Source organism: Nomascus leucogenys, chromosome 1a, assembly GCF_006542625.1.
Source record: "Nomascus leucogenys isolate Asia chromosome 1a, Asia_NLE_v1, whole genome shotgun sequence".
NCBI lineage: Eukaryota > Metazoa > Chordata > Mammalia > Primates > Hylobatidae > Nomascus > Nomascus leucogenys.
The window spans coordinates 49,754,590-49,775,060 of NC_044381.1; the positions used below are offsets into that span (position 1 = coordinate 49,754,590).

Below are 20,471 nucleotides of genomic sequence, written 5' to 3' on the forward strand. Positions count from 1 at the left end.
CTTAGATCTTTAAACTGTAGGGTCTAGGAAAATAATAAATGGTCACCTCTTTTAAAAAAAAAAAGGAAAAAATACTTCGTGCATCTCTTGTGTTTGGAGTATAGGTTTTAACAAAAACCAACAAATTAGCATATTTATTAATGTTTAAGGAATGTAGGTATGTACCTGTACACATGTTATATGTACATGTATTGAGTTCAGATTTACATTTCCCCGCTTTTCATTCAGAAACTATTTATTGTGTGAAGATTGTATGTCGTGGGAATAGTGGAGGACAGGACACACCTGGTTACTGCTTGCTTGGGTGGAGTTTGCAAGCTAGTGAGCAAATGAATGGTCCTTCAGTTGTTCCTGAGATAACATGGTTCCCAGCTTCCATGGTTCTATCCATTTTTCAAAATAGGAAAACTTAAAAAGATAGCTTTTAGTTAAAAAGGAAATATAGTTAAGTATATTTCCTTTTTTTAAGCTCTGCTTATTTCTCTATCTAGCTAGAAATATTTCCTCAAAGCCTTTTTACATGTAATATTATAAAGCAGGCATTTGTATTATCCTCTGTTACAGCAGTGCTCAAGTTCTCAAACTTTTTGATCACAGGACGACTTCTTTACATTTTTAAAGCGAGATCCCTCAAAGAGCTTTTGTTTATGTGGGTTATATCTATTGATATTTACTGTGTTAGAATTAAAACTGAAAATATCTAAGCTATTCATTCAAAACTAACAGTAACCCAATTACATGTTAATATAAAGGGCATTTTTAATGAAAAATATTTTCTAACAATTTTTTTTTTTGAGATGGAATCTTGCTCTCTCGCCAGGCTGGAGTGTGGTGGCGTGATCTCGGCTCACTGTAACCTCCGCCTCCCAGGTTGAAGCAATTCTCCTGCCTCAGCCTCCCGAGTAGCTGGGACTATAGGCACATGCCACCATGCCCAGCTAATTTTTGTATTTTTAGTAGAGACGGGGTTTCACCATGTTGGCCAGGATGGTCTCCATCTCTTGACCTCATGATCCGCCCGCCTTGGCCTCCCAAAGTGCTGGGATTACAGACATGAGCCACTGCACCCGGCCAACACAGAAAATAATTTTAGTAAGAGTAGAATTCCTTTACATTTTTGCAAATCTCTTTAACATCTGACCTAATAACAGACAGTTGGATTTTCATATCTGCTTCAGTATTCAGTTTGTTGCAATATGTTTTGGTTGAAGTTTGTAAAGAAAATTCAGCCTCATAATTGTATAGTTTGAAGGGAGGAGTATTTCACTGATTTTTTCAGATAATTGTGGATGTTCTTCTTTCCTATTACACCAAACTCAACAAGCAGAAATTTCTAGTTACTTGAAATATGAGATTTGAAACTATCGTGTTACATTAAGATCTATACATTAAAATATACTAGTCTCAGCCAGCACAGTGGCTTATGCCTGTAATCACAGCACTTTGGGAGGCTGAGGCTGGAGGATCGTTTTGAGCCCAGGAGTTTGAGACCAGTCTGGGAAACAAAATGAGACCCCTGTTTCTACAAAAAATCAAAAAACTAGCCAGGCATGGTGGCATACGCCTGTGGTCCCACCTACTCGGGAGGCTTAGGTGGGAGGATTACTTGAGCCCAGGAGTTCAAGACTGCAGTGAGCTATGATTGCACCACTGCACTCCAGCCTGGGTGGCAGAGTGAGACCCTGTCTCTAAAAATAAATGAATAAATAAATAGTAGCATAAAAACAGATAAGGTAATACTTTTTAAATCTTTTCTTTTAGTTCTTTTTTTTTTTTCTGAAAGGTAATTGTCTAGGTAGAGCAGGCCCTTCCTCATTAGTATAAGAAACTGGTGGAACAGGAAGTACTGGTAATTGGAAGCTTGAATGTTGGGACACATACAGGAGTTGGTTTATATAGGAGTTGTGATATATATCACAGTTTCTTTATCCATTCGTTGATTGATGGGCATTTGGTTTGGTTCCACAATTTTGCAATTGCGAATTGTGCTGCTATAAACATACGTGTGCAAGTATCTTTTTTGTATAATGACTTCTTTTCTTCTGGGTAGATACCCAGTAGTGGGGTTGCTGGATCAAATGGTAGTTCTACTTTTAGTCCTTCAAGGCATCTCCACACTGTTTTTCATAGTGGCTGTACTAGTTTACATTTCCACTAGCAGTAGCATCCACGCCAATATCTTATTTAGTGAGATTTTTAAAATGCCAAGGCAATATGTGGAATGAGGCTCTTGACAAATAATTTTCTGTTTATTTAATTTAAAAGCTACTTTATTATTTACATATCCCAAATGTACTTAAAAATCGGCAAATTTACTAGAAACCAAAAAGTAAAACTGTTTAATCATTTTTAGACATCTTCAAAATATATCTCTTCATAATGAAAGTGTACAAAATCAGCAAATCTGCTTCATTCAGATGCCCTAATGTATTCTTATAACCCTGCATGTCAATTTGGAAAATGTGACCTCTTTGAGTGATCCACATTAAAATCTCAGCAGTTCTAGCAAACTTGTAAAAATCTTAGTGAAGGTACTCTAGAACCAAAACAACTAGTTTTTATATACAGGAAGTAAAAATCAGGAAAATCTTCTGTCTTCATGGTAATGAATTCCTGTGTTATAGCAACGGTAGGTTCTCTCAACTCTTTCTGCCTTTCTTAGAAAGAAATCAGAAAAAGTTGAAAATGAAAAAAAATTTATGAGACATCATCAAGCTATAATCAAATCACCATTTTTGTGTTATATGGGGTTTCTTGATTATTTTCCGTGGTGAATGTCACTTGTGCCTTCTTTCCCCACTAGTGTGCACTTGCTGCTGATGAAGTAGTATTTAATCAGAAGGAACTGGAGGTTAAGGAACTGAAGAATCAAGTGCAGATGATGGTACAGGAAAACAAAGGGCATGCTGTATCTTTGAAAGAAGCACAAAAAGTGAATAGACTGCAGGTAGAATTTCTTAATGCATCTAGCTCTGTAGATTTTCTTGAAATAGTACCTAACTAAACACAGTAGCATTTTAAATGATAAATGGGAACTTAAAAAAAGGATGTTCATTTGAAGAGTTCTGAACATAGGCACCTGAAAGAATTATTAGTTTTTCCTTTAAATCTGCTTAAATGGAAACATTTTTATTGTTAGCCTGACTTTGGTTTTAGAAATATAAAGATAATACCCAGGAAATTAATTTATGAATCATATCATGGTTATTTTTCCATACTTTTCCTTCCTGTTGTTTGCCAAGGTATTAGGAAATGCAATATTGTTAGGAGCTGGAAGGTAAATACATAATTTAAACTTTAAAATGTATTAAATTATCCTCTTATACCTTGTGAGTGATTTGCTTTTTAACTCCACTTACATCTTTCAAATTTTCTATCTTAGCTTTCCTATTATATTAACATGGATATGTCTACAGTATAACATAGTATGCCTCTACATATACTCCCTGGCTGTGGCTTCTCCCATCACCCCAAATAGTTAATATCATTTAAAGCCTTTAGCTTCCTGTCAGGGAATAACTAATTCCCCGAGAAATAATCTGATCCAGCACACATCAGATTTTGATTTTCACGTTGTTTGATTTTTGTTTTCTTTTTTTAACCCTTCTAATTGTATTTTGTTGTTGTTTGTTGTTGTTGTTTTGTTTGTTTTGAGACAGGATCTCATTGTGTTGCTCAGGCTGGTGTGCATTGGCACAATCACAGCTCACTGCAGCCTCGATCTCCCAGGCTCAAGTGATCCTCCCGCCTCAGCCTCCTGAGTAGCTGTGACCACAGGTGCATGCCACCGTGCCCGGCTAATTTTCTGATTTTTTTGTGGAGACGGGGGTCTCACTGTGTTGCTCAAGCTGGTCTCGAACTCCTGGGCTCAGTGATCCTACCACCTCAGCTTCCCAAAGTGCTGAGATTGATTACAGGCATGAGCCACCATGCCTGGCCCTAATTGTATAATAATTTAAAAACATAAAACTAAAGTATATACAAAACAATACATATTAATCAGTGATTTATCACAAAGAGAACAACTGGGTAGCCACCACCAGGTCAAGAAATTGCTAACTGCCAGCGCCTCAAAATTTTTAGTGCCTCCTTACAATTATTATTCCTCCCTCTTCCTCAAAGAGAGCCACTCTCTTGACTTACATGGTAATCATTTCTTTGCTTTTCTTTATGGTTTTACTATCTAAATATGTATCCTTCAACACTACAGTTTAGTTTTTGGAATTTTTATTAATTTATTCAGTATAGCTTATTCAGTATCTGGCTGCTTTTGTTGAACATTATTATGATTCATCCACTTTTTAATTGTAATATTTTTTCTGTAAATTCTAATATTTTATCTGTAATGTGTGACTGTGGTTTGTTTAGTTTTATAGCTACATAGGATTTTATTGTATAACTGTACCACAATTTATTTTCTGTTCTACTGTTTGATGGACATTTGTGGCTTTCTGTGAAATTTTCTCGTGAATTTTCAGTGTCTCTTGGTGCACATGCACACATATTTCTTTCAGATTTGTGCCTAGGAGTTGAATTCCTAGGCCATAGGGTAGGTATATCTTCAACTTTTGTAGGTGATACCAGATTGTTTTCCATTTTATACTCCCACCCAGCACTATGTGAGCATTCTCACTGTTCCGTATGCTTCTCAACGTTTGTCATTAATTTTTAAATCTTAGCCAGTCTGGTAGGCATGTAGTATCATTTTATTGTGGCTTCAGTTTGCATTTGCCTGAAGACTAGTGAGGTTAAGCATTTTTTTCATATGTTTTTGGCTATTTGGATATCCTCCTTTGTGAAGTACTCATTCAAGTCTCTTGTTTGTTTTTCTATTGAGTTATCTGTCTTCTAGATTAATTTGTAGAAGTTTGTTGTATATTCTGGGTGTGAGCGCTCTGTCACTTACATGATTGCAAATAATTTTTCTGTGGCTTGCTTTTTACTCTCAGTGGTATCTTTGATGAAAAGTTCTTATTGTAATCAAATTTGTCAATCTTTTCCTTTATGGTTAATGATATTTGTTTTCTATTTAATAAGTTTTTCCTTTCCCCAGTTGTTTCCTCTGAGGATACTTTCTATATTATCTTCCAGAAGCTTTATTGTTTTGCCTTCCACATTTAGCTGTATAGTCCTCCAGGAATTGATTTCTGTGTATGGAGTAAAGATCAAATTTCATTTTTTAAACATATAGATATTCATTTGTCCTAGCATCATTTATTGGAAACCATCTTTTCACAACTGTTTTGAGTGCTATCTTTATCATAAATCAAGGTCCATTTGTGCATGAATCTCTTGTCTATTTCTTGGCCTTCTATTCTGTTGGTTGATTTGTATCTCCTTGAGTCAAGATCACATTTCTTATTTATTGTAGATTTATAATAAGTCTAGATATTTTGTAGAGCAAGGCCTTCTGCTGTTCTCCTTCCCTCCCCACTCCCCAGATGTCTTGGTTGTTCCATATAAATTTTATTTTAATTTTTAAATTTTTTAAATAATTACTTTATTGAGATATAATTCACATACTATAGAATGCAGCCCTTCAAATATACAATTCAATGATTTTTTTATGTATTTACAGAATTGTCTAACCATCACACCATCTAATTTTAGAATATTTTTATCACCCTAAAATGAAAATATTGTATCTGTTAGCAGTCACTCCTCATTTTCCTCCTTTCCTCAGCCCCTAGCAAAAACCACTTTACTTTCTACTTCTATGGATTTGCCTATTCTAAATATTTCATATAACTGGAATCATACAGTAAGTGGCCTTTGTGTGTGACTTCTTTCACTTAGTATGCTATTTTCATTTATTTATTTTTCATGGTCAAATAATAATTTTGTATGTTTCTGGGATACAGTGTAATGTTTTGATGTAGGTATACATTATAGAAAGATTCAATCAAGGTGGTTAACATTAATTAACTAATTAACATTGAATTACATTTATATATCTGTTTAGAATTAATGAACATATTTTGATTGAGTCTCCTAATCCATAAGCATGGTATAGTTCTCTATTTACTTAGATTTCCTTTGTTTTTTCTCAGTAATGGCCTACATTTTTTTGTGCAGAAATATTGCAAATAATTTATAGATTTCTTTTTAGGTACTTGATTTTTTTCTGTCACTGTAAATGGAATCTTTAAAAAATTTTATTTTTCAAATTTTCTTATTGTTGGTATGTGTACCTATACTAATTTTTACATATTAATACATTATATATCCAGCAACCTGACTAAACTCAGTTTTTGATCAGGAGTGTCTACAGTTACCATCAGGTGAGGAGCCTTCAAAATTCCCGAGATAAATGGAAAAGATCCAAAGTTTTTGGAAGTAATTTCTTTTTTTTTTTTTTTTTTTGAGACGGAGTCTCACTGTGTCACCCAAGATAAGAGTGCAGTGGCACAATCTCCGCTCACTGCAACCTCTGCCTCCTGGGCTCAAGCGATTCTCCTGCCTCAGTCTCCTCCTGCGTAGCTGGGATTACAGGCACCCGCTGCCACGCCTGGCTATAAACTTTTTTTTTTTTTTTGAGACAGAGTCTCACTCTGTCATCCAGGCTGGAGTGCAATGGCATGATCTCGGCTCACTGTTACCTCTGCCTCCTGGGTTCAAGCGCTTCTCCTGCCTCAGCCTCCCTAGTAGCCGGGACTACAGGCATGCACCACCATGCCTGGCTAATTTTTTTGCATTTTTAGTAGAGACGCGGTTTCAACATGTCAGTCAGTCACTACCTGCCTTGGCCTCCCAAAGTACTGGGATTACAGGCATTAGCCACCGTGCCCAGTCTATACTTGCTTTTTAATTCTAATATTTTATCTGTAAATTCTTTTGGATTTTCATTTATAATTATGTCATCTGCAAATAATAACAGTTTCATTTCTTCCTTTATAATCCTTTCACCTTCTGTATCTTTTTCTTCTTCTATATCTTCTATATTGTATACTGTAAATAGTTGGATTCTATAGTATGTGAATTTTGTCTCAATAAAGTTATTATAAAAATACCTTCTTGTATTTGCTGGGATCTCCAATGCAATGTTGAATACAAGTGGTGATAGAAAGCATCCTTGTCTTGTTTCCAATCATAGAGGAAAAGCTTTCAAAATTTCACTCTGAAGTATTGTATTTTCTATAGGTATTTTTAATTTACCCTTTCCCAAACTAAGGAAATAACTGAGAATTTTTATTATAAATGGATATTGATTTTTATCAAATTATTTTTCTTTATCATAATTTTTCTTCCTTATTCTGCTAATATGGTGAATTACACTGATTGACCTGATTTTTTTTTTTTTTTTTGAGACGGAGTCTCACTCTGTCACCCAGGCTGGAGTGCAGTGGTGTGATCTCGGCTCACTGCAAGCTCTGCCTCCCGGGTTCATGCCATTCTCCTGCCTCAGCCTCCCAAGTAGCTGGGACTACAGGCGCCCGCCACCACACCTGGCTAATTTTTTTTTTTTTTCATTTTTAGTGGAGACGGGGTTTCACTGTGTTAGCCAGGATGGTCTCGGTCTCGATCTCCTGATCTTGTGATCTGCCCACCTCGGCCTCCCAAAGTGCTGGGATTATAGGCGTGAGCCACAGCGCCTGGCTGATTGATCTGATTTTCAACCAATCTTTTATTCCTGGAATAAACCCTTTTTGTTGTTGATGTTGTGATGTACTGTTGTATTGGGGGTTCCCCAAAACCACCCTCAGATTGGATGACGTACTAGGAGAACTCAATATATATTCATTCTCCTGGCTAGGATTTGTTACAGTGAAAGGATGCAGAGCAAGATCAGCAAAGGAAAAAGACACATGGAACAAAGTCTGGAGGAAACCAGGCATAAGCTTCCAAGACTTGTCTCTCAGCAGAGTCACAGAGGATGTGCTTAATCCCCCAGCAATGAGTTGTGACAACACCTATAAAATGTTATCTGGCAGGGAAACTAAGTAGACTCAGTGCCCATGGGTTATATTGAGGATGCGTGGGTCATGAAGGCACCCTTTGCCTAGCCTGAACCAAAGTCCCAGACTACAAGGAAAGCAGATGTACAACATAAACCACATTGATTGTACAAATCTAGTCACATGTCACCTTTTTCATTCCTGATTATTTGTGCCTTCTCTCACTTTTTTTCTTGCAGTTTCAGTAGCTAGTAAAATTACCAATTCATTAGTCTCTTCAAAGAGACAATTTTTGACTTTGTTAATTCTCACTAGTGTATGTTTGTTCCTTATTTCATTAGTTTGTTCACTATTTCACTAATTTCTGCCCTTTATTATTTAATTCCTTCTACTTTTGGGGTAACCTCCTGCTATCTTTTTAACATCTTTAGATGAATATTTAGTATATTGATTTTTAGCTTCTCTTCTTTGGTATATGCATTTAACATTACATATTTCTAAGCTTGTCTTGACTTGCACTCCACATTGAGCTCAAAATATTTCCTAATTTTCATTGTGACTTTTTTTTTTTGACTCGTGAATAACATAGTTGTTTTATTTACAGGACATGAGGGATTTATTTTTGTTTTATCAATTTTTATTGCGTTGTGATCAGATAACATACTGTCTCTGATTTCAGTCCTTGGAATGTATTGAAACTTGCTTTTTGGCTCAGAATAAGGCAAATGTTTGTAAATGTTACAGAGGTACTTGAGAAGAATATGCATTCTGCAATCATTGGGCACTGTTAATCCTATTATTCAAATCTACATTTTTTACTCACCTTTGAAGTCTTTTTGTTATATCAGTAATTTATAAAGTGATGTTAAAATCTCCCACTATGACAGATCTCCACTCTGTCACCCAGGCTGGAGCACAGTGGCATGATCATGAGTCACTGCAGCCTCGACCTCCTGGGCTCAAGCAATCCTCCCACTTCAGCCTCCTGAGTAGCTGGGACCACAGGCGCCCACCACAATGCCCTGCTAATTCTTGTATTTTTTGTAGAGAAGGGGTTCTACGCCATATCGTCCAGGCTGCTCTCAAACTCTTGGGCTCAAGTGATCTACTGGCCTTGGCCTCCCAGTGTGCTGGGATTACAGGTGTGAGCCACTGTGCCCAGCCCTACTATAATTTTGGATTTGTCTTATTTCTCTATGAAGTGCTGATAGTTTTTGCACTACAAATATTGAAGCTGTGTTATTAAGTGCGTACAAATGTAGAATTGTTATACCATCCTGGTGAATTGCTCTTTTAATCGTTTTTACCTCTTCTTATCTCTTCTAATGAGTTTTGCCTTAAAGTCTACCTTGACCTTACTATAGCTACACCAGCTTTCTTTTGATTAATATTTACATGGTATCTCTTTTTCTATATTATTTTTAATCCTTCTGTGTCTATTTTAGATATGTTTCTTGTAAGCAGCATATGGTTAGATAATTTTAAAATCCTTTCTGATAGTCTTTATCTTTTAATTTCATTATTCATTTATTAATTTAACATAATTACTGTTTTGGTAAAAATCCACCATTGTTCCATTTATTTATCCTTCCTCCTCTGTGTTCCTTTTTCCCTCTTTTGGATCGTTGGTTATTTTTTCTTCTTCTGTTGTTTTCCCCACTAACTTAGAAGTTATAATTTTACTCTTTTTTTAGTGGTTATCCTAGAGACTATACGTATACATGCACCCTAATATTAATTGGTACTTTTATCCTTTTCCCAGGCAATGTAAGAACTCCATTGAATCCTTTGATGTTGTATATTTTAATTATCTGAATATGTGATTTTTAAGTAAGGTTGCATTTTTATTGCTCAGCATATATGCAATGAAAATGTAAGGGTTTTTTTTCCTATTTCAACATTGTAGTACGTGTGAAGTATTAAGATGAATGACTGTTTCTTATTTACATAAATTTGTGCTTGTAAAACAAAGATTGACATTAGAGCTTTCTAGATTTGATACACTTCAAAAATTTTCTTTAGAGGATATACAAAAAAAACTAAACCACATATACAGAAACACATACACGCATTCCTGATATATAATTTGTTCTGCCTTTGATTTCCAAGTTCTCCTTCCTCTCAGGACTATCAGTTGGCTATCTTCTATCTCTCTGCTTTTGGCTTCCTTTTTCACTAAGGCTTTCACTTCCCTGCACTTGTTACCTCCTTCTGCCTGCTTTGCTGCAAACTCTGCTGCCTACAATTCTTTCTCCACTTTTTCAACTTTCTTGTTCTTTTTACTTCTTGAATTTCATTCAGAAAGTCCATACTTTAATAAAGGTAGCTAATCAAAGTGCTTCAGGTTGGCAAAGCAAACAGTCACCGTGGATGGGGTGTTATCTTTGAGTATTTGACTTTTGACTTTTTTGGCTGTGTTTGTTGCTCCTTACTATTAAAAAGGTTTTACCACTCAGAACAATGTTAGTTACTTGTGAACACCAGAAGGCTAGTCTCTGGATAAATGAGAATTGACCGTATTATTAAAGTAGTTATGATTTTGGTCAATGTAAAATTCATTTTTAATCATAAAGGTACTGAAGTGCTCTCTTTTAAAAATTTTCATCTCTCTTCTACAAAGAATGAAAAAATAATAGAACAACAACTTCTTGTGGATCAACTGAGTGAAGAACTAACAAAACTTAACCCGTCAGTGACTTCTTCAGCTAAAGAAAATTGTGGAGATGGGCCAGATGCCAGGATCCCTGAAAGGAGACCATATACTGTACCATTTGATACTCATTTGGGGCATTATGTTTATATCCCATCAAGACAAGATTCCAGGAAGGTAAAGTCCAAACAATCTTTTTTTTTTATTATTTTTTTTATTTTTTATTTATTTATTTTTTTTATTATACTTTAGGGTTTTAGGGTACATGTGCACAATGTGCAGGTTTGTTACATATGTATCCATGTGCCATGTTGATTTCCTGCACCCATTAACTCGTCATTTAGCATTAGGTGTATCTCCTAATGCTGTCCCTCCCCCCTCCCCTCACCCCACAACAGTCCTTGGAGTGTGATGTTCCCCTTCCTGTGTCCATGAGTTCTCATTGTTCAATTCCCACCTATGAGAGAGAACATGCGGTGTTTGGTTTTTTGTCCTTGCGATAGTTTACTGAGAATGATGTTTTCCAGTTTCATCCATGTCCCTACAAAGGACACGAACTCATCATTTTTTATGGCTGCATAGTATTCCATGGTGTATATGTGCCACATTTTCTTAATCCAGTCTATCGTTGTTGGACATTTGGGTTGGTTCCAACTCTTTGCTATTGTGAATAGTGCCGCAATAAACATACGTGTGCATGTGTCTTTATAGCAGCATGATTTATAGTCCTTTGGGTATATACCCAGTAATGGGATGGCTGGGTCAAATGGTATTTCTAGTTCGAGATCCCTAAGGAATCGCCACACTGACTTCCACAATGGTTGAACTAGTGTACAGTCCCACCAACAGTGTAAAAGTGTTCCTATTTCTCCACATCCTCTCCAGCACCTGTTGTTTCCTGATTTTTTAATGATGGCCATTCTAACTGGTGTGAGATGGTATCTCACTGTGGTTTTGATTTGCATTTCTCTGATGGCCAGTGATGATGAGCATTTCTTCATGTGTTTTCTGGCTGCATAAATGTCTTCTTTTGAGAAGTGTTTGTTCATGTCCTCTGCCCACTTTTTGATGGGGTTGTTTGTTTTTTTCTTGTAAATTTGTTTGAGTTCATTGTAGATTCTGGATATTAGCCCTTTGTCAGATGAGTAGGTTGCAAAAATTGTCTCCCAGGTAAAGTCCAAACAATCTTTTCCTTATTTTGAGATTAAAAAAATTTTAGCCATGTGTAATATCACAGTGAATTTATATAGTCTCAGCAGATTTTTTTTGTTTGATTTTATGGATTTTGTGTATACTTTTTCTTTTAAGCATACTTCTTTCTAATTAAAAAAACTAGTAAACAAGAGAATACACAGTTACATTTGGAGGGAATAGTTGGATGGAGATAATGTCTATGCTTCATCAATGTGAAAAAGGTATCCTTTGCCATATTTTCAGACATGACCCAGTTTAATATCTACATGAATTTATTTCTTCCTTTAACCACACAAAGTTGAGATGTTAGAGGATATTTATTTCAACTTGTTTGGCCTGTCATTATTTTTGAAATAATATTTATATGCTATTCAGTCTTACCAAGTAGACATAATCAAGACAATATAAATATCAATATAAATTTTAGTTTGTGTGTGGTTGGTAAATATATACACGCACAGTTTTAGGAATTATCAAAGAATCTCTATTATGGAAAAGACTTAATTAGCAGATTCATGAGTTTTGGTTTAGCAGGTTCATGAATTCCGGTTTCTATTTCCTCATTTTATGAAGGGAAATGATTTGTTCGCGTGAGATCCATCTGGTTGTTACAGTCAGAGGGATAAGAAATGAAAGGCAAGTGATATATGAGCAGTGCCATGGACTTTGCATCAGACAGCCTTGGGTGGTATGAATACTATAATAGCTCTGGACATTTGGTTTTCTTTGTAAAAAGAAATTTTAAAAGGAAATTACAATCCCAGAGAATGAAATTGGACTCTGAACAAAAGGTTTTATTATTTGCTCCTTAAATAATTCCCAAACTCTCACAAGAGGAAACTAGATGCCTGCCAGTTATGGGATAAAATAGCCATGTCTAGTATGTAGTATTTGTTAGATCAGTACTTCTTGAGTTGGTTTTTCCTTAAAGAATTCCCCTCCTTCATACCCCATTGGGAGGCCACCTAAAAAGCTTTACGCCCATCTATCATGATGCTGATGTGACAGATGATCTAATTAGGTGACTGACAGCAGAAGCACAAAAATCAGATATAAGATGATTTTCAGAATCAGGTAGGATTTTTTAGGAGAGAATACATGATGGGGGCCTATTGTCAAGTGATTAAATCCTAAACACCGTGTGATACTCATATCCACTATATGTTATAATTTTAACAGCTTATAATAATTTATATTGATAAATGGACTGTCTCCTCTAAGATTTTATTGCCTTTTGTGAGAAGTCATCTTGAGGTTTGGTTACAGAGATGGTGCAAAGGAAATATTTTGTATTAGAAACCAGAACAAAGGTATAAAGGCAATTTCTAATTTATTGTTGTTGTTTTCCAAAGTCATTTTTTTTTGAGAATTTAAAGTGCATTTCCAATAGAAGAATGTTGTACTACAGAAAATTCCCAGGCTAGCCATACAATTTTATTTGTCCTACGACATATATTAAATATTTTTCTAGAGCCTTAATTCAGCTATACCTAACTACCATGTATAAGGAATAAGTATATACATTGTGGTATTTAAATTAGGAATATTGCCCTGGCAGAGGGAGTGGAGACGGCTCTGGGTTTCCTCCTGTGGTGGGATTTGGATTGGAGGGGATGCAGACCTTTGGCGGCAGCACCACAGTTCTCCAGGTGTTCTGAACTGGGAAGATGGGGAAGAGGGCACATTCGTTGGGGTGTGTCTGTGCTGTGTTTAAGAGCTAGGATGTTTTCCATGCATTCTTTTGGTTTCATTTTTGAATACTGTTTTCCATAAGTGAAGATAGAAGAGTTGTCCAGAAGAGAAGGAGTTGTGTAGATTCTGAAAGAATTATTTGTCTGTAAGGCACAACAGTATTGTTAAATTAATTTTGACCTTTGTTTGAGGGGAGCATTTTCCAGTGATTGGCTATTTTAAGAGTGCCAATCTAATAACCACTTTAAAAGCACTTAGAGTAATAGGATAAAATTAGACTTTTAAAATATCACTTTTTTTGTTGTTGGGTGGGGGAATCACTTGCAAGGTCCACACAAGTCCGCCTATGTACTCTTTGGATCGAATATTTGCTGGATTTCGAACACGAAGTCAGATGCTGTTGGGTCACATAGAAGAACAAGATGAGGTCCTCCACTGCCAATTTTCTGATAACAGTGATGATGAAGAATCAGAAGGCCAAGAGAAATCTGAAACTAGGTATGTTAAATATACACTGATTTAATAAATATTTAGAATTATATGCTGCAATAAATATAGAAGTGTAGGTTTTTTCCATTGGAGTATATCTTTTATGTTTAATAGAAGAGTAGGTAACTTTTGCTAAATCTACTATCATCTAATGTGTTATGAAAATAGTATTTGAACACAAGTCATCAGTCTTATAACTGAAAAATAATTCTGCTTTTAGAGCTTTTGTAGTAATGAGATTCTAATTTTCAGAGGGTTTTTTTTTTTTTTTTTGGATTTCCTTATTCTGCTGCCACGTTGGCAACAAACATGACTTTTCTACTGGATTCAACATGGGTTGGGGGGGCATCCTTTTATTTTGAGCAATATTAGTAACATTCTGTTTTTATATGTAATTAATAATTCTTTAACATTACTGTCACTTTTTGGGGAAAATAATTTGAGGGCAGATTAGAAAACACAAATAAGTTAACTTTCTGATTTTTTTTAAGATGTAGAAGTCGTTCATGGATTCAGAAGCCAGACTCTGTTTGTTCCCTTGTTGAATTGAGTGATACTCAGGATGAAACACCAAATTTGGAGAATGAAGGTACATAGATTTTCTTAAATAATGTAGACCTAATGGTTATAGGACACTTATCTTTTTCCTCAGTTGATAATTTAAGAAACATCCAGGAATTCTCAAAGACCAGAACTTGGTACAAATGCTTTCCTAGTTGGTAGAATTTCTTTTATGTTCTCTGTTTTACCTCTTTTACTCCTTAATAAAAAAAGATTTTCTATCAATTAATTATGGCTAGAGATATAGGCTAACTCCCTCAGAATAAGGATTTTTATATTCAGACCTGAATTGATATGCTTTGTATTCCTGATGATGTTAAAATACAGTATAAATAATTATACTAAGTGTCTACTCCTTCACTGGGACTTGTGCCTAACGTCAATGATGTATTTGGCATTAGAGCCCAGTTAGTGTACTGGGTGTTGGTAATGTTTTAGTACACAACTGCTAAGAATTTTTATGCATCAATAACAACATCAAAAACATTTATGAGCCACGCATAGTAGCTCATGCCTGTAATCCCAGTGCTTTGAGAGGCTGAAATGGGAGAATTGCTTGAGGCTAGGAGTTTGAGGCCAGCCTGAGCAACATAGTGAGATTGTCTCTCTACAGAAAATTAGCTGAGCATGGTGATGCGTACCTACTCAGGAAGAAGGCTGTGGTGGGAGAATCGCTTGAGCCCAGGAGTTCGAGGCTGTAGTGAGCCGAGATCACACCACTGCACTCTAGTCTAGGCGACAGAGCAACACCCTGCCTCAAAAAAAAAAAAAAAAAAAAAAATCTACTACTACCCTATAGTTTTCACAACTTTTTTTTTTTTTTTTTTTTTTTTTTAGACGAAGTCTCTCTCTGTCACCCAGGCTGGAGTGCAATGGTGCAGTGTCGGCTCACTGCAGCCTCCGCCTCCTAGGTTCAAGCGATTCTCCTGCCTCAGCCTCCCAAGTAGCTGGGACTACAGATGTGTGCCACCACACCTGGCTAATTTTTGTATTTTTAGTAGAGATGGGGGGTCTCACTATGTTGGCCAGGCTGGTCTCGAACTTCTGACCTTGTGATCTGCACACCTTAGCCGCCCAAAGTGCTGGGATTACAGGTGTGAACCACTGTGTCCAGCCAGTAGTAGTAGATTTTGTTAACTCATCTCTCTTGGTCAATGCGTGGTTGACCCACAAAAAATAAGGGAATAGGGAATATAAATAATATAAGTGCTACACTTTGAAAATATAGAGCATCTCTTTAAGAACCTATACATGGATTTATGAGCCTAAAATTTAAGTATAACTAAAATAAATTTCAAAATGTGGAAATAATAAAGGTAAATGCTACTCAAGCAGCCATGCTTGAGTTGTTTGTTACTGCTCTGCAACCAGGAAAAAAACTTATGTCGGAATGTAAATGAGCTTACACTAGTTCTTTCCTTGAGAAAGTCTGGCTATGAAAAAAATGTCACCTGAACTAAAGCAGTGTGCTTAGTGACATAGTTGATTTACATTCTGGTGCAGGACAGTAACAAACAGTGCTAGACCACACTCTGAGTAGCCTGGTATAGTCTGCATTCTCCAATTACAATAAAAGTAGAAGTTGATAGGAAACAAATTCACCCCTCTATCCATCTGGAAATTTTACACCTATCTCAAATAACTCATGTTAAAGGCAATGAAAAACTGTGTGTCTGAACCTATGGGTTATTATGAAAGAATATACACATATATGTATTAATTTGTAAGAAAATAAAAACTCTTACTGTAAGCTGGAATGGTAGAGTCCCAATTGCTGTGTATGTTTTCCCCTTTTTCCTTCCCTTCCTTTTTGTCTCTTCCACTGCCACCTCTAAATTGCTTTTGAGTCTGCTTTTCTTTTTTTTAACTCTACTTCTGTTGAATATTTTACCAGCAGATAGTTTTATTTCTCTATTTTTTTTAAAGGTTTAAAGATTGATTGTCTCCAGGAGAGTCAAGAATTGAATTTGCAAAAATTAAAGAATTCAGAACGCATACTTACTGAAGCTAAACAAAGAATGAGAGAACTTACAATTAACATCAAGATGAAGGAAGACCTGATTAAAGAATTAATAAAAACAGGTAATAGTATCTTGTGAACCAGCTTATATGAGAAAGAAAACTTCTAAAATTGCTTCTGATGTGGTAACAGTTACTTTAGTTTTTGAAGCTCAGGTCTATCTACTTAGCTTGGATTGGTGTAACAAGGTGAGTTTTTAGGCCAATATGTGGAGGTTAGTTATCAAAATAATTTTGTTCTTTTGGGATTTCACCTCTGAATTGTTCTAACCGGTGTGAACTCTGCATTGTGCTGAAATTCTGTGGCACTTAATGTGCCAGTTACAACATGTTTATTTTTTGAGACAGAGTCTCACTCTGTCACCTAGGCTGGAGTGCAGTGGTGCAGTCATGACTCACTGCAGCCTTGACCTCTGGGGCTCAACCAATCCTCCTACCTCAGCTTCCCAAGTAGCTGGGACTACAGGCATGTGCCACCATGCCCAGTACGCACCTGTAGTTTTTATAAATTTTTTTTGCAGTGTATTAGAATTGATAAAATATAGTATAGATGTCCTGTTATTATTGGTTGGCAGAAGCAGCTGCTCTTCAAGAGAAGTCTTCAGTGAGAGGGCATTGAAAAGTAAGCACTCACTGACACTTTTGATAGTCACCATCTCTGAGGATTTTTAGGAAAGCTCCAAATTGCCCTTGGTTCTAATGAGCAAGAAAAGGGTCTTCTCTGTGTAAGCTCTGGTATCCTCTATTTTAAAACAACTACGTTGGGTATACTGGGCCACAAACACATGCTTGTTTAATGAGATCCATAGTAAGATAACCTTTCTGAAAGAAAGTCGTTGATTCTAGTGGGTAAATATCCTCAACTTCCACAGGCAGTACTCTGAAATCTTGGGAATGGAGAAACCATTCTAGATCAGCTCCTAGATACTCCTAAGAGGGGTCAACTGGTGTTTGATCCTGCCTGTGGGGAAGCAGCATGGTCAAACTCATCTAAACATCTGGGTAACTGGAGCTAGGATGATGCATAGCACATATGTCACTAGGAATGAGAAAGGAAAAAGCTTTGGGAAAGTAGCTAAGCAGAGGATGCTTCTTAAAAAATGTCAAAAAAAAAAAAAAACCACAAAAAACTTAATGCCCTTAATGCTCTCTCAGAGCGAGACAGAGCGAGACCGTCTCAAAAAAATAAAATAAACATGTTGTAATTGGCACTGTATTTTTTTTTAGTGGTTCATAAAATATTGGTGTGTTGAACAATTAATGAATAGTCCAAAATGATTTGTTAATATATAGTAGTTGTGTGTATTTTAAAGTTAGTCAAGTAATCGTAAATTAGAGTCAGAGGACAGTTCACACTGCATTTAGTTAAATAACTTTTATCAAAAAATGATGAGTATTTTTGGGTAGCAGTATAACCAGCTATATAAATAGTATAATAGGCTGGGCGCGGTGGCTCACGCCTGTAATCCCAGCACTTTGGGAGGCTGAGGCGGGCAGATCATTTGAGGTCAGGAGTTCAAGACCAGCCTGGCCAACATGGTGAAACCGTCTCTACTAAAAATACAAAAATTAGCTGGGCATGGTGATGTGTGCTTGTAATCCCAGCTACTCAGGAGGCTGTCACAGGAGAATTGCTGGAACCCAGGAGGCGGAGGCGGCAGTGAGCTGACATTGTACCACTGCACTCTAGCCTGGGTGACAGAGCGAGACTCTGTCTAAATAAATAAATAGTATAATAAACTGTCTCTGGTGATTATTCATCCCCTGAGCTTTAGACTCCTGTTTTCTACTGCCACGAGTTTGCCAGTCTAGTTCAGGGACGGTTGCCTATTCAGAGCAAATCAAAACCAAGCTTTTAGGGTCACTAGCTGGACTTAGAATCAAAAGAGATATAGAAATATCTTTATTCTATTTTTTCTGTTCTATATATTAATAAGAAAAGAATTTAAAAGGAATTAATCTTGAATAAGTTCAGGTTAGTGAAAAAGGAGAGAGTTAGCTTTGGATGAAAAGATTCTTAAGAGACAACAAATCAAATGTATTGTGGACCTTGTTTAGATCCTGATTTAAATAAACCAATTGTGAAACACATTTTGAGGCAATTGGGGAAGTCTGAATATGGACTTATTGGTATTAATATTGTTAGTGTGATAATGACTTTTTGGTTATGTCCATATTTTGTATGAATGCTGATTGCAGTATGTATAAGTAAAAAGAGGAATTTAACAAAATGAAGTATGTATAGGTGAGATGAGTGACATCTGGGATTGCTTTATAATATTTAAGCAAAGTAAAACAAAAGGCATATTTGAAGCAACTGTGACAAAATCTTGATAACTTTTAAATCTGGGTGATGGGGGTTCATTTTATTATTTCTTTTGTTATATTTAAAAATTTTCATAATAATTTAAAAAAGGAATTCAAGCAGACAGATTATTGGTAGCAGGAGGCTGGAGTATACTAAGAGGACAAACAGTTACTCCATATATCCTTCTTAACTGAGTTTGATGCCAGCAAAGCTCAAATACAAATTCAGAGGACCAGAAATGTCACTCTAAAATGCCAAAGATTGAACCAGTGAGACTGACTGGCAGCAGATGGGAACAGTCATTAAGGAACTAATCATTAAGAGGCCTGATGGCAAGCTGTGTTTGATGCGGGTGGGTGGGGACAACTGGGCTTTTAATGCTATGCCTTAAATAGTATCACTGACTGGCTGGATTTTAGAGTAGAGTATTTTTATGTTTTTGATGTTTAACTTCTTTTTACATAATTTATACTAATAATAATTATTATTATGGTTAAGGTAATGATGCCAAGTCTGTAAGCAAGCAGTATTCTTTGAAAGTAACAAAGCTAGAGCATGATGCAGAACAGGCAAAAGTCGAACTAACTGAAACACAAAAGCAGCTACAGGAGCTGGAAAACAAAGATCTTTCTGATGTTGCAATGAAGGTAAAATTACAGAAAGAGTTTCGTAAAAAGATGGATGCTGCAAAGCTGAGAGTTCAGGTAATTTAAAAAATGTAATTGAGAAAATTTATTTAAGCTTTCTTGCTTCTGAGGATTCTTGTACTGAGTTAGGAAAGAAGTGAGATTCAGTTTATACCAGCAAGAGAAACTGGGTGTCAACTTTTCTTTTGTAGTGTGCTGGTCAATTTACATATTTTACAATCTGAGTAATATATTTCTTAATTCAAGAAGTATATTCTTTCAATCATCATATCAAAAAACCACATGGTAAGAAATAAACGTAACCACGAAATGGTGTTTTTTTCTGAAGGACAAAGGATTAAATAATGGTTAAATAATACAAATAAAACAGCTGGTACATATATGACACTTTGTAGACACTGAACAAATGGGAACTATTTCGAGATATGGTTTTCCCAAACCATAACTGATTGGCTTAAGAAAGGTTAATAACTTTGTGTACTGCAACTCATCCTTAACTTCCTAATACCTGGTTTTAGCTTTAACTTTAGAAATAGCTACAGTTAAAAATTCTATTCTATGAGAAATATTCCATCACATAGAGATTTTGTATGATGAAGCCATTTCCAGGTGCTTTGGAGATAGTCACAGTGCTTTGTTAGTCTGATCATAATGAACTTTCTAGGAGGTGTCCTCTATTTCTTTATCTCTCATGGTCTACTGCTTTCTTTCATGTTATAGAAACATTTTTATATTTTTCCATTGTAGGTAGAGTTGTAATTAACCTATTCACAGCATTATTATTATTGTTGAACTATGCCACAGTTATTTGCTTTCAGCAAAATAGATGTTTACAATATACCTTTGGTGTGCCCGGTATATTGTAATATACCAGTATATTCTGGTGTGACAGGCCAGAAAAGTCCCTGCTGGGGTTTCTAATGCCACCTCAAACATCTGGATATTTCCACTAAAAGTTGTTACCTAAGTAGCTTCTCAAGCCAACATCAAGTTAAAATAATATGACTTGAATGTTT

The 20,471-nt window shown here is 35.9% G+C and overlaps 1 protein-coding gene across 1 annotated transcript in view; it reads left to right on the forward strand.

The window, feature by feature from the left end:
* Positions 1-20,471, forward strand: part of KIF27 (kinesin family member 27) — a 94,821-nt gene that overhangs the window by 21,782 nt on the left and 52,568 nt on the right. The window contains exons 5-10 of the mRNA XM_003267460.4: positions 2,804-2,947; positions 10,516-10,722; positions 13,760-13,929; positions 14,412-14,509; positions 16,408-16,563; positions 19,307-19,512. Coding sequence (XP_003267508.1) covers positions 2,804-2,947; positions 10,516-10,722; positions 13,760-13,929; positions 14,412-14,509; positions 16,408-16,563; positions 19,307-19,512 — 981 coding nt within the window. The remainder of the gene's footprint in view (positions 1-2,803; positions 2,948-10,515; positions 10,723-13,759; positions 13,930-14,411; positions 14,510-16,407; positions 16,564-19,306; positions 19,513-20,471) is intronic.